The 15,002-nt window shown below is 53.6% G+C and overlaps 1 protein-coding gene across 2 annotated transcripts; it reads right to left on the reverse strand.

Annotated features, from left to right (window-relative positions):
- Positions 1–1,648: 1,648 nt before the first annotated feature.
- RAX (retina and anterior neural fold homeobox) lies at positions 1,649–3,487 on the reverse strand. 2 transcript variants are annotated; one of them, XM_086479984.1, is made up of 3 exons: positions 3,220–3,487; positions 2,866–3,095; positions 1,649–2,101 (listed from the first exon to the last, which is right to left on the reverse strand). In XM_086479984.1, the coding sequence occupies exons 1-3, from the start codon at positions 3,485–3,487 to the stop codon at positions 1,649–1,651; spliced, it is 951 nt and encodes a 316-aa protein (XP_086336110.1). The 2 variants fall into 2 exon arrangements, with proteins under 2 accessions (XP_086336110.1, XP_086336109.1); XM_086479983.1 differs by having other exon boundaries at positions 3,211–3,487.
- Between the last annotated feature and the right edge of the window lie 11,515 nt (positions 3,488–15,002).

Below are 15,002 nucleotides of genomic sequence, written 5' to 3' on the forward strand. Positions count from 1 at the left end.
TACAGCCGCACTTGACAGATCCAGAGCCCAATAGGAGGGACCAGCCCAAGTAGGGCTACATCCCCCCTGAATTCAGCAGAGACCACTCTCTGGGCCTCCCTGTATCCCCCTGGCTCAGGGAAGTGAAGCCTGGGAGCCTGGGCACAGCATGTGCTCTGCTACAGAGAGGCAACTTGGATCTGTAGGGAGACTGGGGAAAGAGGAAAAGGCATTTCAAAATAGAGGGATTCCTACTATTATCTGTTAAAGACGCTCTCCAGACAATAGATGGAGGCTGCTGTGGAGAAGGCTGTGAAGGGATGTTTAGAAACTGCTGTCTAAGGTTAAAAAGCTCTCTGAAGTGAAGCTGAAAAAAGCTGACATACTTATTTCTGACAGGACTCTTAAAAGATACGCACAGATTGTGAAAATATAATTAGACGCCAGCCTTTGTCTGGCCACAACGAGTGGGAAATGGTGAAAGGAGAGGTCTCCCACTCTGCATTGAATCATCCCCAGGACACAATGAGGGCGCTTGTGCATCCTTCTCTTTTCCCTAATGAGAAACGTTAATTGCCACAACCTCCAGAGTGTGTAGAGCACCCGGTGCCCAGTGGAGGAGAAGGGGTGTTTCATTACAGCTTCTCAGCCCCATTACAGGCAGTAACGGAGATAATGGAAAATAAAGATGCCGCAGTTTGCGTTTCGGCAGCTTGGCGATGGGCACTGGCTGGGCGGGGGAGCAGGCATGGCCCAGCACCGTGCCAGGCTCTGTGGGCTGCACCGGGCAGCCGCACCAGGCAGGATGCACCCAGCAGGCCTCCGCCGGCAGCTCCAGCCACCCAGCCAGGTGTCCAGTGCCCTGTCAGCTGCTGCTTGTACCCCCGACAGGCAGCTGGGCTGTGGGGGCACGGGGGCCTCCAGCACCTGCGGGTCCCCTTCTCTCAGGATGCAGCAAGGGCCAGGGGACTGGCACAAACACCAGCCCAGTGGGGCAGGGATGGGCAAAGCCCACCCAAACTCACAAGGACAGCTGTGGGAGTGCTGCGCCCGGCCCATGGGCTGCCAGGGCCCTGTCCCCCCTTGCCGAGCAGGCAGACCCTAGCTGAGTGTGCCCCCTGCTGTGGGGCTGCAGCCCCCAGTGGTCGCAGCCAGTTCTGGCAGGGTCCTGCTGCTGGAGGGGGAGGGAGGAGGGCCCACAGCCAGGCCTGTCCCACTCGTCTGTGCATCACAGGGTCTGGCCCGAGGAGCCCATTTGGGTGCAGGAACACGCTGCACAGCCTTCATGTAGGTTGTGCCATTTAATGGTGCAAAAGTGGAAAACCCTCCCCAGGTAACGCAGGCCTCGGTTCCCAGCCACCTTACACAGCTCTTCGCCCTACTGCAGCTTTTATTGCAACTAAAGCATCCAGCCAAGGAGGGAGAGCAAAAGAGATTTTTTTTTTTCCTAAGCTATGATCAGGCCCCTAACTCTGCAGGGCATGTGGAAAAGGGAATCAAAAGGACTGCAAAATACAAAGCACATCAAAGGTGTGGGGGAAAGGCTGATGCAAGGGACAGCCCTCCCTTGCCTGGCCGTCCGGGGGAGCCAGAGCAGGGCAAGGGCGTCCCACGGTTGTCCCAGGACCAGCTGTCCCCGTGGGCTTCTCCCAGGTGCTGAAGAGGGAGTTCAGATTGTCTGCCAAGGTTTGCCGATGGACTGGATGTGCTCCTTGGCCTTCATCCGCAAGGCAGCAATGCTGGTGTTGCGCGGGTCTGCCTCGTCCAAGGGGAACTTGTCCACAAAGGTGGCCCCGCACTGGTAAGGTGGCGGTGGCCCCATGGCCCCCAGGGGCTGAAGCGCATGGGTCACTGCCGGAGAGTTCAGGAAGGGTGGTGGCGTGTAGCTGCCAGGCAGGCTCTGTGGCGAGGCTACGAAGCCAGGCAGGGTCTGCAGGGCCGTGCTGCTGGGCACAGGTGGGCTGAGCCACGTCTCCAGGGGCAGGTTGCTGCTGAGAGGACCCATGGGTGTCGCCTGTGGTGAGCGGTTGAAGGAGAGGATGGGCGAGTCCTGCAGCTTCATGGAGGTCACCTCCAGCTTCTCCTGCCGCCTCCACTTGGCCCGTCTGTTCTGAAACCACACCTGCAAGCACAGCCGCATTAGCTGGGCCCCGAGGCAGCACGGCAGCGCTGCTGCCGCCGCAGGGGGCAGGGGCTCTCCACCGGTTCAGCGGCGCACACGAAATGGAGTGAGCAAAACCCGACGGAGCAGCAGACGGCGCGCCGAGCCGAGCCGGGGCAGGAGCGGGTTCCGTCGCCCTCACCCCGCGGGCCGCAGAGCAGCGCCGCGGGAGAAGCGGCGCAGGGAGAGCCCCGCCGCGGAGCCGGCCCGTCCTGCCTGCCGGCCCGGCTCGGCCGCCCGCTGGCCGCCGCCCCGCCGTGTGCCGGCTTCGGCTGCCCCGGGCCAGGACACGCCAGTCAAAGGGCAGCGGCGCGGCCGACGCGGCCGGGACGGGCGGAGGGGCCGGGCCGCGCCCCGATCCCCCGGCTGCCGAACGGGAAACGGCCCGGGGCTCCGCGGTGTCCCGCCGGCCGGGCCGGGGCGGGCCAGGGCCGCCGCGTCGGGGCCGTGCGGACGGCGGCAGCTGCAAACGCGTCCGGCGCTCCAGCGGTGCCTGTGGGGCCGCTCGGCCACGCACCGGCCGGGGCTAGAGCTGCCGCTGCCGCGCTGGGTTCACGGCCCCCGGGCCGGGGCGGTGCCGCTCCGGCCGCCGGGACTGCGGGTCCTCGCCAGGCCGGGGGACTCCCGCCGCCGGGAACGCAGGACTGCGCCGGGCCGGGCCGGACTGTGCCGTGCTGGGGGTGGAGGGGGGCTCCCGACGCCGGGGCCGCCGGGGCGGGCGTTACCTGCACGCGGACCTCGGGGAGGTTGACCTTCATGGCGAGCTCCTCGCGGCTGTACACGTCGGGGTAGTGGGACTTCTCGAAGGCGCGCTCCAGCTCGTGGAGCTGGTACGTGGTGAAGGTGGTGCGGTTCCGCCGGTGCTTCTTCTTGGGTTGCTCCTCGTCCGACGGCTTCCCCTCGCCGCCGCTGCCGGCGGGCAGCTCGGGGCTGGTGCTGCCGGGGCAGTAGGGCTCTGCGAGGGGAAGACGGGCGGGTCACGGGGAGGGCGATGTCCCCGCGGGGCCCGCCCGAGGGCGCGGAGAGAGGCGCCCGCCCGCCACCCGGCGCCCCTCGCCCGCCGCGCTCACCTTGGAAACGCTCGGCGCGGCCCTGGGGCTCGGCCGGCGGCGGCTCTCCGGGCATCTTGGGGAGGCAGTGCCGGGGGGCCCGCCGGTCTGCCTCCTTGGCGCCGCCGGTGCTGCCGTCGGGCGGGAAGGGGCCCAGTAGGCCGTCCTCCTTGGTGAACCCCAGGATTGCCTCGATGCTGTGCAGCCTCGACGGGTTCCCCCCGGGGCTCCGCGCCGCCTGAGCGGATAGCGAGAAGGCGCCCTCGGCCATGGCGAGCAGGGCGCCGGGCGGGTGCATGGGGCGGCCGGCCCGGAGCCCCGGTGCGGCGCTGCGGTCCCGCCCGGCCCCGGGGCGGCGCGGGCAGCTCTGGCACGGCGCCGCCCGGCGGGCTGGCCTCCTTGGGGCGGGGGAGGAGTGCCGGGGGGCGGTGGGCGAAAGGGAAGGCGAGGCCCCCGCGCCGCTGCGGCATGGCAGGGGAGGCAGGGCGTCCCCAGGGCCCCGCCGGCAGCGCCCGCTGCCCCCCCGCCCTCCCGCCTGCCGCCCCGCCCCGCCGGCCCCGGCCCCGGCCTCAGACGGCGCCGGGCGATGCCATCCGGGGCCCTCGAGGCGGGGCGGGCCGGCCGCGGACTGCTGCCGGGGGTTGGCCGAGGCCGGGCTCCCCGCCGAGCCGCGCAGCCGAAGACCCGGGGCCGCTCTGCCCGGGCTGAGCGCCGTCGGAAATCGTCGTGGGGCAGGCGGCTGCCGGAGGACCGGGGCACGGCGGGAGCCGCCGGAGCTGCTTGCCGGGAGCGCGGCGGAAGGGCCCGGGGAAGGGGCTCCGGACCGGGGCCGGGGGCGGGGCGGGAGCCACGGGGGGCCTGGGCCGGAGGACAGCGGGTGCTCGGGCCAGTGCCCTGCGCTGTGCTGCGGATCTCGGAGCCTCTCTGAGTTTCCCTCGCTTGACAGTCCAGTCTACGTCCCTCCGAGGCGTTTTTCCAATGGATCGGACTCATACGTAGCCTCTCCAAAGACGACATGCAGGAGGATGTTGTGGCACTGTTCTGTGTCAAATGTATGGCGTAAAATGCACTGGGGGTGAAAGCTGGTGCTCTGGTCCCCTGACGGGTTACTTGCCCTGCGCCTGGCTGTGTCCAAAGCAGACCAAGTGAACGGTGTGGGCTTTGGGGGATGATGGACTCTGGAGGCAGCTGAAGGAGGTGGTGAGCCTTCAAAAGTCTGGGGAAAGCGCTAGGCGGTATTTCTGAGGAAATTTTCCAAGATGTTGGTATAGGACAGACCCTGTGAGAGGGGCCAATTCTGTGACCCTGTCCTCGATGGCACGAGTGGGGCTGGGAGGCTAGAGGGCAGGGCATGGCTTCATGGGAGAGCTACAAAATTATTTTGCAGGTAAGGCAGAGAGCCAAATTCCACACCTTACTTTGTAGGTGGCTTGTGGAGAACATGGACTCAGCACAGTCCTAACCAGGCAACAGCATCGTGTCTCCGGCCTCCAACATAAGCCTTCCTGCATGAATATTTTCCTGCTTTCTCTTTCTAAAGTTCCATCACTTTATCACTTTTTACACTAGCACTTGCCAGTTCCTCTGAGGCACCAGCTGTCTTTTGTCCGAGCTGGTTTAAGTGACAAACACAGTAACATCCAGAGTGTTTTTCAGCCTGCACTTATCTTTGAAGATGCTTCCGTTTGAAGCCTGAGGAGAGTGTATGTGAACGAAAAACACCACTGCTGCTTCTTCTTCCAGATATACTAGCTAGTGCAATAAAAGGTATGACATCTCTCAACAAATCTTTATTTTTGCTTCCCTCCCTGCCCCAGCAGGATGCATTTTGTCTAGACTGTTCCAGAGATATCACTTCAAAACAAATATTGGCAGTGCTTGCCTCTGCTGGTGCCCACAACTTTTTAAGGTTTATGGTCTGATGTCCCAGAGTTAATTCTTTTTCAAAGTCCTCAGATTTTCCTGCTAGCTCCAGGTGAGGTTTGCCTTCATTGACTGCTTGGGGGGGGGGGGGGGGGGGGGGGGCGAGGGGAAACGAAGGAGCTCAGCCATCCTCTGGCAAAGAGGGAAGAGGCCAGCAGAAGAGACAAGAAAAGGTTAGTGTGGCTTTTGTGCACAATATGAAAAGCAAGTCAATACCATTGTAGGGGCATTGGAGGGTACTCAAAGCAATCAGCCAGGGGCCATTGTGTTCCTTTAATCTACATGTGTATTTCCCAAGAACTCTATTAGTGAAGATGAATGAACTGTGCAATGTCCCTAATTTCTTCTAATTTGGAGCTGGGGTTTTATGGCACTCACAACCAGCACAGAACATGCCTGTCCCTCCAGAAGCCCTGGCAAACTTGGGAATCGTTTTTGCTTGTTGTGGCAAAAAAAAAGATAGCAAGGTGAGACAAAGGAGCAAAACCCCTGTAGCCAGATTCTGATCTGGCAGTAAGTGCCTTAAAGGACATTGGGTCCTGGCAGAGATGCTGCTTTTTTTGGGCGGGGGACACGTCTGTCAAAATTGTCAAATACAGGGACAAGACTCAAATTGTTTGCTATTAATCACAATGTGAATGTACAGCAAAAAAACTTCCACCCCCAAAGCAGCATACACATCCCACACAGTACAGGAGAGACCTTCCTCCCTAACAGAGAAGGATCCTCTTTCCTCAGCAGTAGATTATTACAGTTGTGTTTGCTGTTTGAAACTGCATTTTTCACCGTAGCATCCTTCTTGCAGGGGACTGAAGCCATTGAAAGAGGAAGCAAATCCCTTGGTCATAATCTGTAAAAATCAGAAAAAAGCCCCACAACCCTGTAGCAGAGCAGAGAGCAGCTCTGACTCTCCCAGTCCCAGATCTACCTTTTCTCTCTTGCCATGCTTCAGGCACAGACTGTGGTGCCCTGACATGAGGCATCACACCGCTCTGGGGAGGGAGGAAGTCTAACAGTTCCTCTGATACTCAGAGACTAACACACAGAGTTTAAAATGGCAAAGAAAGGTAACTGTTTGAACATTTCCCTTTGGCTCTAATGTACTGGCTATTAGCTAAATCCCCTGTTGTCACAGAGTCCCCTGGCATGTCTGTCATACTAGTATGATGCCTCAGAATTTACAGGGGCAATCGGGATCAAATTTGAGAATATATATTCGGGGATGAAATAGGTGGGATTTATTGCTTGCATTTCCAAAAGATAGTCACCATTCCATCACCTTTTTTCTTTTTTTGCAATGTATTATTGCAAAATTACAGCCTAAATTATGTTTGGAAGCTAACAAAAATTCTCAAGATGGACAACCTCTAAAGCGCAGCTGTCTGCTATACCTCCTCCCTGTGCACGCATAGTGAAGACTAAATGGGAATCGTTTTGATCCTGTTGGTGCTGTTGAGACCTATGTATGGGATGTGGCTCCACACAATGAAATCAGCACCATAAAATGCCACAGATTCTTGCTTCCTTTCCTCCTGTCTTTTCTTCATGTCAAGCTGAAATAATTACTGCCTTGCAGAGCAGACATTTGAAGCTGAAGTCACTCTGCAGGTGGGACATCACTCTCCAGACCAGTGATGTGGAGCAGGGAGCACCTCCCTGAAAGATAAGCAGGACTTTCAAGGTCAGACAGCGACTTGACAAGGGGCTGGGGGGGAGGGGGCAGGGGGGGACAAGGAAAACGGGAAAGTATTCACCTAGCAGGAACCTGTACCCTGCTGAAGTTTGCATACTTTGTATCATCCAACAGATTGTTAAAAATCTAAAAAAACTGGCTTTACTTTTTATTCTCCCCAGAAATTCCTGTGTGTGCTGTTTAAGAAACTTCTTGAAAGCACGATGTATGATGAAGCTGCTGGCTCCTCCCATCACTGCGTCACTCATACCTAGACAGTCACCTCCTGCTTTTTTTCTGATGAGATTTTTCTTTATCTGCCCTTTGGAGAGTTGGCTGTGTTCTCTCACCACTTACAAGGTGCTGTGTGGCACGCAGGGATCCTGCAGAGTGTGCTGAGCAGGCCCCTGTGCAGCACAGCACAGCACAGCACCCAAGCCTCCATGTAGTGTGCTGTTCCCGATGCCTGTCCTGGCCGTGGGTCTGGAGTCAGCCATGGCTGCTCTGGGAGCAAGGCAGCCCTTTCTGGCTGGTGAGCAGCATGGGCCTGGTGCGAGGGCTCCAACATTTAGGCCCACCACGCTCAGCCATCCCTCCAGAGGGAGGGAGTGGAGGTTCATGCTATAAGGCTATATTAATACAATCCTTCTTTACTTGTTTTCCAATTAGCCTAATTGAATTCGGATTGCTTAAAAGTGGGCACTAGAGACATTTATCTTGATGGGATGACGGCCTTGAGCTCCAGTGATCCTATTAACTATAAGAACTCAAATCCCAGGTAGGGTCCATCCAGCAGTAGCTCCCATGTGACCTAACGCTTTAATCTGCCCCTTTTTCATGCAGCACACACACGCGCACACACAGGGACAGACACACAGGTTGCAGCAGCCTTAGGAGAAAGGTTGTTTAGCACAAGATGTTGGAGAAAGACCTTCTTTCCTGTTTCTTAAGAGTTGGAGCAGAGTCAGTACACTGCCTGCCCACTCTGCTCCAGGCTCCCCGATGATCTGTCCCTAGGGCTAAGCATCTAGGCAGCTGCATGGCCAGTGACGTGTACCCCATGTGGCCCTGCCACCTCCTGCCCACGTACCTGCCCAGGCCTCTAGAGGGTGTCTGAGGACAGGGACAGCTGGTGCTGGAGGGATGAGCCATGCAGGTGCTGGCACGGAGCAAGGCAGCCACCTCCAGCGCGGTGGAGGACCAAGCCCCTGCTGAGGGCAGGACAGATTTGCAGCTGTGCCCTGGCCATCATGCTGCCCTGTGCAGGGTCTCTCAGGGGGATGTGGGGCAAAGGTGCGGGCCCCCCATGTGGCCAGGACCCACTGTGCCCCACCACTCTGGTGCACAGCCCGATGCCAGCCCAGGGCAGGTGCAAACCCTGTCCCCAGCACCCCAGGGAAACTCCGTCTGTGCGCGGGAGCTCAGGGCAGAAACCAGCACCTCCTGCGATGTAACCCAGCTCTGCCACTCCAGACTCCGGCTCTAAAAATGGTGCCTAAGGCAGCCCACTCCCCTCCCAGCAACAGATCAGCGTTGCCGTGGCCAGTGCCGGGGCTGGGGAGCATCCCACACTGCAGATGGGGAGGGCCCCCATCCTGCGCCAGCCCGCAGCCACCTCCCAGCTCCACTCACCTCTGCCAGCCCTGACATTTTTTTGGAATCTCATTAATCACTTGTTTGGTGAGTCTGACTGTACTTTCTTCTCTGACCCTTTAAACCGTGAAAATGCTGATCCTATATGTGCTGACGAATTTAATTAGCTCCTTTAAACCACCAGATGCTTTCAGTAAGATTTTCAGGATGTCCCAGGCACATTTTGATTCAAAGGTCAAAAACCTTAGGCTTGTTTGCTTTGATGTTTTATAGATAAGACAATTCAGTCTGTAAAGTAACGGAACAGTATGGAGACACCTACCAGCTTTATACAAATACAGAGGGAAATGGATTGATCATTAGAAACCAAAGGCCAGTTGAGCTGGTGAATATTTTAACTACTTTATTTAAAGACCTCCTAAAAGAGCTCACTGGTCTTTCCACAGAGATAATTAAATTCTCTGGTGACATGTGAGAGAAGGGTCCTGAGGGACAGAAATCAGATCAGAAGTCTTGGTAGGTTTAGGCAGAGTGTTTGAGACTGAGTTGGCATATTTGCTAGCTCTAGTGCTTGATGAGCAGCACTGAAGATAGGTCTTCTGCACTAAAGAAATGACCTGTTACAACACAAGAGCCCTGACGTGCCTCTCTGAATGGACCAGGGCATCCTCTGGAAAAAGCAAGGAAGGTAAACTTGACAACTTCTGTATTTCTTAAGTAAGAAAGAAGTGAACAAGGAAAAAAGGCATATTTTCTTGTGACTACAATGGGGAAAATATTTGGTAACAAGTTTTCAGGCGAGTCTATGCAGCTGATATCTGAATAGTGATTGCTGAAATGATCTCTTGCATGCAAGAACCCCCAACACAGTGCTGTTCACGGAGGACAGGAGCAACACCTGCCACCTCTCCCCATTCCCGAGCTGGTAACTCCAGCATCAACTGCCGAGGAGCCACGGTCGGCGGCTCCTGAAGGAACAGGACTATGTGCGGTACGCAGCTGTCAAGGGCAGGGCTGAGCCCCACGCTGCCCCAGGGAGGCACAGGAGCAGACCAGGGACAGTGGCTGGGTGCACCGGGGAGTCCGGATGGCCAAGCGAGACTGCAGCAGGAAGGCAGGTCCAAGGCCAAGCTGGGAAGTCCATCCACAGGTCAGGATCGGGTCCAGTGATCAGCATGCAGGTCCCAGGTCCAGCTGGGCCAGTTTGCAGGCCAAAGTCTGCACCATGGCCAGGCCCAGACATGGCTGTGGCTGAGCTGGGGACAGACACAGTTACAGCTCTCTTCAGGCAGGGACTGAAGGCCCAGTCCTGAGCTTAACTGGAGGCCCAGCGCTCGTGGGCGGGGGGTGTGGGTAAAGGGCCATTGAGGAAACAAACAAAAAGTTCTTTAGCCACCAGACTTGTTGGAGAAAGAAGTCTTTCTGGCAAGAAGATTTCAAGCAGCCATTGGGGGTTGATTGCCCTTTGCCAGAGCTAATACAGTGGCTCAGCATGGCACAGAGCTGCCTCGGGCACCTGGGTCTACCAGGCCCTTGCTGGCACTGGTCATAGTGGCAGCCTGGCACAGGGAGGTGCTATATTTAAAAAAAAAAAATAAAATCTGCTTATGTTAAAAACTAGAGCAAGACAAAAAGATGGGATGTTTTCTGTAGCTTATGAAGGTCCCATCTAACCTTTCGGGCTTTCTTGATTTCTTGTCTGGAGGATTTTTCTGTTGAATAGCAAAGCAGAAATAGACCGCCTCCAGGCCCATGCAGAAGGCAGCCTTCCCCCTGCGTCTCCCTTCCAGAGAGGGAGAGGCACACTTTTCTATTAGCAACACCATGGCAGGTGGTTGTTGAAATGGACACGCTCCTCTAGGAATGACCTAGTCTCTCCTCACAGACTGCACCAGTGCCTCACCCAGCTCCTCACTGGGGCAGCAGGAATAAAGGGGCTGGAGTGGTCTGCAATGGCTTCACCTTACAAGTTCATGGTATTTTCACTTTTCATCTGATTTTTAAAATAAGCTAGACATCCAGGAAGTCACTATGCATCTCCTTGTCCTCTTCTTCAAGTAAACAGCAAGTGGAGGAAGCAAGAGGTCCACTTTTGTCAACCAACACTGACACATCTCCCTACCTCTTTCCTAGCCACCCTTGCTCAAATACCCTTCCCATCCCAGTGCTGAGGATGCAGCTCAAAGCCAGGACCAGGGCTGAGCCTCTGTGCAGCTGCAGGATAAGGCACCCAGCCAACAAGCTGCTGGATGGGGGAAGGAGGCAGAACTGGCCCCACACAGTCACATGAGAGAAATTCACTCCTTGGCAAGCAAAATACAGGCACCAGTTCGGTTTTTATCTTGCTCTATTTGTAGGAAGGATCTTGGCTTCCTTTCCCTGTTAGCAAACTGGCTGCATTCAGGGACACTAGGAACTGTGTACCTCTGTCTCTTGCTGACAGCCCAGAATAGGGTTTTACCCAGAGCTCTCCTCCCCAATGCACCAAAGTAGTATAAGTGATCTGCATGTTTTGCAGACCTGGGCAAGTATTTTTCATGATGCTGATTCCCCAGGAGTCTGGAGGTGATTCCCTTCAAGTGACTTCTGGCTAGAGAGGAACTGGAGATGCACAGTTTTTCCACCATTGGCTCAGCAGCAGGCAGTCCCACACACAAAATGAGAGAGAGACAAATGCATATGCTCACAACACATGAAGATTCCACAAGCACATTTCAACATACGTGTGGGAGACGTGTTTTAGAAAGTGTTTGCCTGTGTGCTCACCAGTATCTTAGAGAAAAAAATCACAATCATTTTGAAATGCTATAAAGGATTCTAGTAAAAAAAAAAAAGATAAAAGTTGTACGAATGAATGTGTTTGCCCAGATTAAGAATACATGAACACACAAAGCTACTCACTGCCCTCTCTGTCCTTTTACAGCCATGGAGGAGGGCACCATTATACTCATCAGTGATAACGTGCTCTTTAAAAGAGCTAATTTTCTGTGGCCTTTTCCCATGTCACAGTGTCTGTGCCAGTGCTGCAGTGGAAGGTGATGGGGTTACTCTCCCTGGCAGTCTTGGCAGCCAGCAGCCTGCTGGAGCAGGGAAGAGGAAAGGGGAGAGGAAAGGGAAGGAGAAGAAAGGGAAGGGAAGGAAGGGAAGGGAAGGGAAGGGAAGGGAAGGGAAGGGAAGGGAAGGGAAGGGAAGGGAAGGGAAGGGAAGGGAAGGGAAGGGAAGGGAAGGGAAGGGAAGGGAAGGGAAGGGAAGGGAAGGGAAGGGAAGGGAAGGGAAGGGAAGGGAAGGGAAGGGAAGGGAAGGGAAGGGAAGGGAAGGGAAGGGAAGGGAAGGGAAGGGAAGGGAAGGGAAGGGAAGGGAAGGGAAGGGAAGGGAAGGGAAGGGAAGGGAAGGGAAGGGAAGGGAAGGGAAGGGAAGGGAAGGGAAGGGAAGGGAAGGGAAGGGAAGGGAAGGGAAGGGAAGGGAAGGGAAGGGAAGGGAAGGGAAGGGAAGGGAAGGGAAGGGAAGGGAAGGGAAGGGAAGGGAAGGGAAGGGAAGGGAAGGGAAGGGAAGGGAAGGGAAGGGAAGGGAAGGGAAGGGAAGGGAAGGGAAGGGAAGGGAAGGGAAGGGAAGGGAAGGGAAGGGAAGGGAAGGGAAGGGAAGGGAAGGGAAGGGAAGGGAAGGGAAGGGAAAAGAGAGAGAAAGAGACAAATGAGTGAAAAGACAAAGAGAAAAAGAAGGAAGGTGGGAGGGAGGTGGGAAGGAAAAGGGAGGGAGGGAGGAAGGAAGGAAAAGAAATAAAGGAGACAAACCATATTTAGTGCATTTATTAATTTAAAATTAATATTTTTACTTGGTTGGGTGGAGACAGAGAGAGAAAGAGAGACTTACAAACCTGTAGGAAGGTGCTGCGTGTATTCATTTGCAAATTTCATACACAGGCTAGCTCTTGAAGAACTTAGAAAGTCCGTCCTTTTATAGAATATCTGAGCCTGTCAGGAGTAGCATTGTATACATCATCCACATGTAAGGGCTGTACAGCTCTTGTGTGGGTTATCATGCATGGTAACTATGGCTATGCAAGTGCAGAGACAGACTGATACTCCCATCTGCCTTAACCACAGGACCCTGCTCCACAGGGCTGGTGGAGATGACCTCTGCTGGCCCCATCATTGCCTGCCCAGTCTGCCTGAGGCTCCTGGGCTGGTGGCCCTGGCAGCACTGCAGGCTGCAGCGAGTAGCCAACCCTCAGCCAACCAGTGGCTCAATATGGGGCTGCGCTCCTCCAGCTGTGAGCGAGCATCAGCTCCACTTGTTGGGGAGTGGGAGGCAATCAGGCCAGCACCTACTTAGGTTTTCTCCAGAAAAAAACTCAGAACAACAGCAAAGAAAATCTTGCTTTGTTGTGAACCTAAACTGTTGAAGCAGATCCTGCCTGTCCCACAGACTCAGGCAGATGTGAAAGCCATGCTTTCTCTCAGGGTTTAGGTGCCCTAGCCGGTCACAATCTTCCAGGTGGGCAGATTTATGTTTAGCCTTGTATGGTGATAACACAGAATAAATGTGGCGAGCTCATTTTAGCCTATACAAGTTATTTGCTGGTACCCCAAGCCCCAGAATTTGGCACACATAGCAGAGGGCCACTGCTGTCACTTGACATTTGAACTGCATTTGGAGACTGAAAGGCTGTGAAAATAAAGCAGCCTGGAGAAGTCTGCGTTGCTGACTGGCCATGGTTGACAACTACCAAGCCTTGATTTCCTACAAGTCCCCACTCAGTTTTACATATGATGACATTTCTGTTCTAAGCTGTAGAGTTATATGTTTCACTTTTTCCCTTTTGCTATATTTAGTACACAGATGGTCAAAACAATTTTTTTTAAAAGTTTTTGGAGAAAATGTCAACATCTGAATGCTAGGTTTGTTTCAAAATGTTTGAAACAGATATGTTTTTATTAGAAATAAGTGTATTTATTTCTGAAAGCAGTATTGAATGAGTGGTTGCCTATATGTTACGCATCAGAAGCACAATTTTGCTAAAAAATAAACATTTAATAACATTTTGATCACTTTGAAAAAATGGAAAAAGGCACATTTTTTCCACAATATTAACTTTTTTTAAAGCCATTTTTCCATGGGGAAAAATGTTATCTTAAAAAAAATGAGGATCAGTTATAACTTCACACTAGGCAGTCACAGCACATAAATTTTGACCCACCTTGGGGTTTTAAAGTCTCCCTCTCGCTTTTCTATATTTACATTTAATGCTATAGAGCTAAGTTCATTCCTCTGCCTGCCCTCATTCTGCAGCCCCTGTGAGAAAAGACTTGAATAGTGGTGTTTCTTCTACATCACAGAACATTTCTGCTCAGCTGCCTGTTTCATTTCGGTGAAGGTGGCTTGTGCCTTTTCTTTGATTGCATCCATGTCCATATTCTGGATATTCTGCAGCTGTCCCAGGATAGAGTCCTTCTCCTCTTCCTCCACCTGATCTTCTGCCACCATCTTCTGAAGGTCTTCTGGCAAACCCACATCATCTCCAGCCATCTGTATTTGATTCTCGTCCAATTCACTCTGATACAAAAAGCAGAAAATAAAAATAGTACATGAGAATGTTTCTGCTATCCCAGGATCTACCGATGAGTATCTTGTTTGTTTGTTTGTTTGTTTGTTTGTTTCAGGGAGAAGTGAAACGTATGCACAGATTTTTCAGTTGAAGTTTTTAGATGCAACTTGTGAATTCAGGGGCTCAATTGGCTCCCATATAAGGGCTAAGATTTTTCAGCCAGTGTCAATTATATTTCTTTGAAGGTTTTCAGTAATGTCAAAACTGAAGCCCTCAGTGTCATTTGTCATTTTAGAAATCTTTGCCATATGTGTTAACTGTGGTGACATGCTGATACTGCAGGAAATCCACTAGAAGTTATTTGTATCCAGCAAAGACATGCTGCGATATACTGCCTAGGCTGTCAGCTGTTGTGCAATTTGGTCAATGAAGCAATAGCTTTAGAAAAACTGTGTGGCTACCATTCCCCTGCTCATTTGTTGGTAGGTATTTTTAGGTATCAGCACTAAATTGAAGCCTTCCTGAAGAAAGATGCATTAAACTTAGGAAATAATTACTGAAAAAAGGTCCCCATCTTCTCCAAACCATGTCTAAGCTGAATCTAGGTCTTTGGTTAGCATCTCTGAGTTGTGATGAAGAGCAGGGTCTGCCTGGCACATAATCAGAGCAGTGTTGCAGTGCTGGTAAGTGGGGTAATAGGAGGACTTTTAGACAACAAAAGAGAGGCTGTAAGTTGGGTGTGAGTCTGAGAAAGCAAAAGGAGACAGGAGAAGGAACTGGTTAAGCAATTAAAAGGGCTGAGATGCGGTAAGCACTACACACACTTGCTTCCTGCCTGCCCACTGAAATGCTCTATCAGTGGGGCTATGTCAATTTTTCAAACAATGGCGATTTTGTTCACATTTTATGGTGGATTCTGATGGATCCAGAGCTCAGAAGAACAGGGTATTTTGACACAGTTCACACATCAAAGATAAGCATTAATGCCTCATTACATCTCCAAAATGAAGCATGACAGCAGCAAAGGCCTGATATGAATAAGCAGCAATGCTGTCAGCAGGAGGTGTTTTTGAGAGTGAG

Source organism: Leptosomus discolor, chromosome Z, assembly GCF_034619465.1.
Source record: "Leptosomus discolor isolate bLepDis1 chromosome Z, bLepDis1.hap2, whole genome shotgun sequence".
Lineage (NCBI taxonomy): Eukaryota > Metazoa > Chordata > Aves > Leptosomiformes > Leptosomidae > Leptosomus > Leptosomus discolor.

Excerpts from the sequence above, each read along its gene's own strand:
- RAX (XM_086479983.1), bottom strand. The coding sequence starts at position 3,487 with ATGCACCCGCCCGGCGCCCTGCTCGCCATGGCCGAGGGCGCCTTCTCG. Across the intron at positions 3,096-3,210 it reads CCGCGCCGAGCGTTTCCAAG|AGCCCTACTGCCCCGGCAGC; the intron begins GTGAGCGCGGCG and ends TTCCCCTCGCAG. Across the intron at positions 2,102-2,865 it reads TCCCCGAGGTCCGCGTGCAG|GTGTGGTTTCAGAACAGACG; the intron begins GTAACGCCCGCC and ends CTGTGCTTGCAG.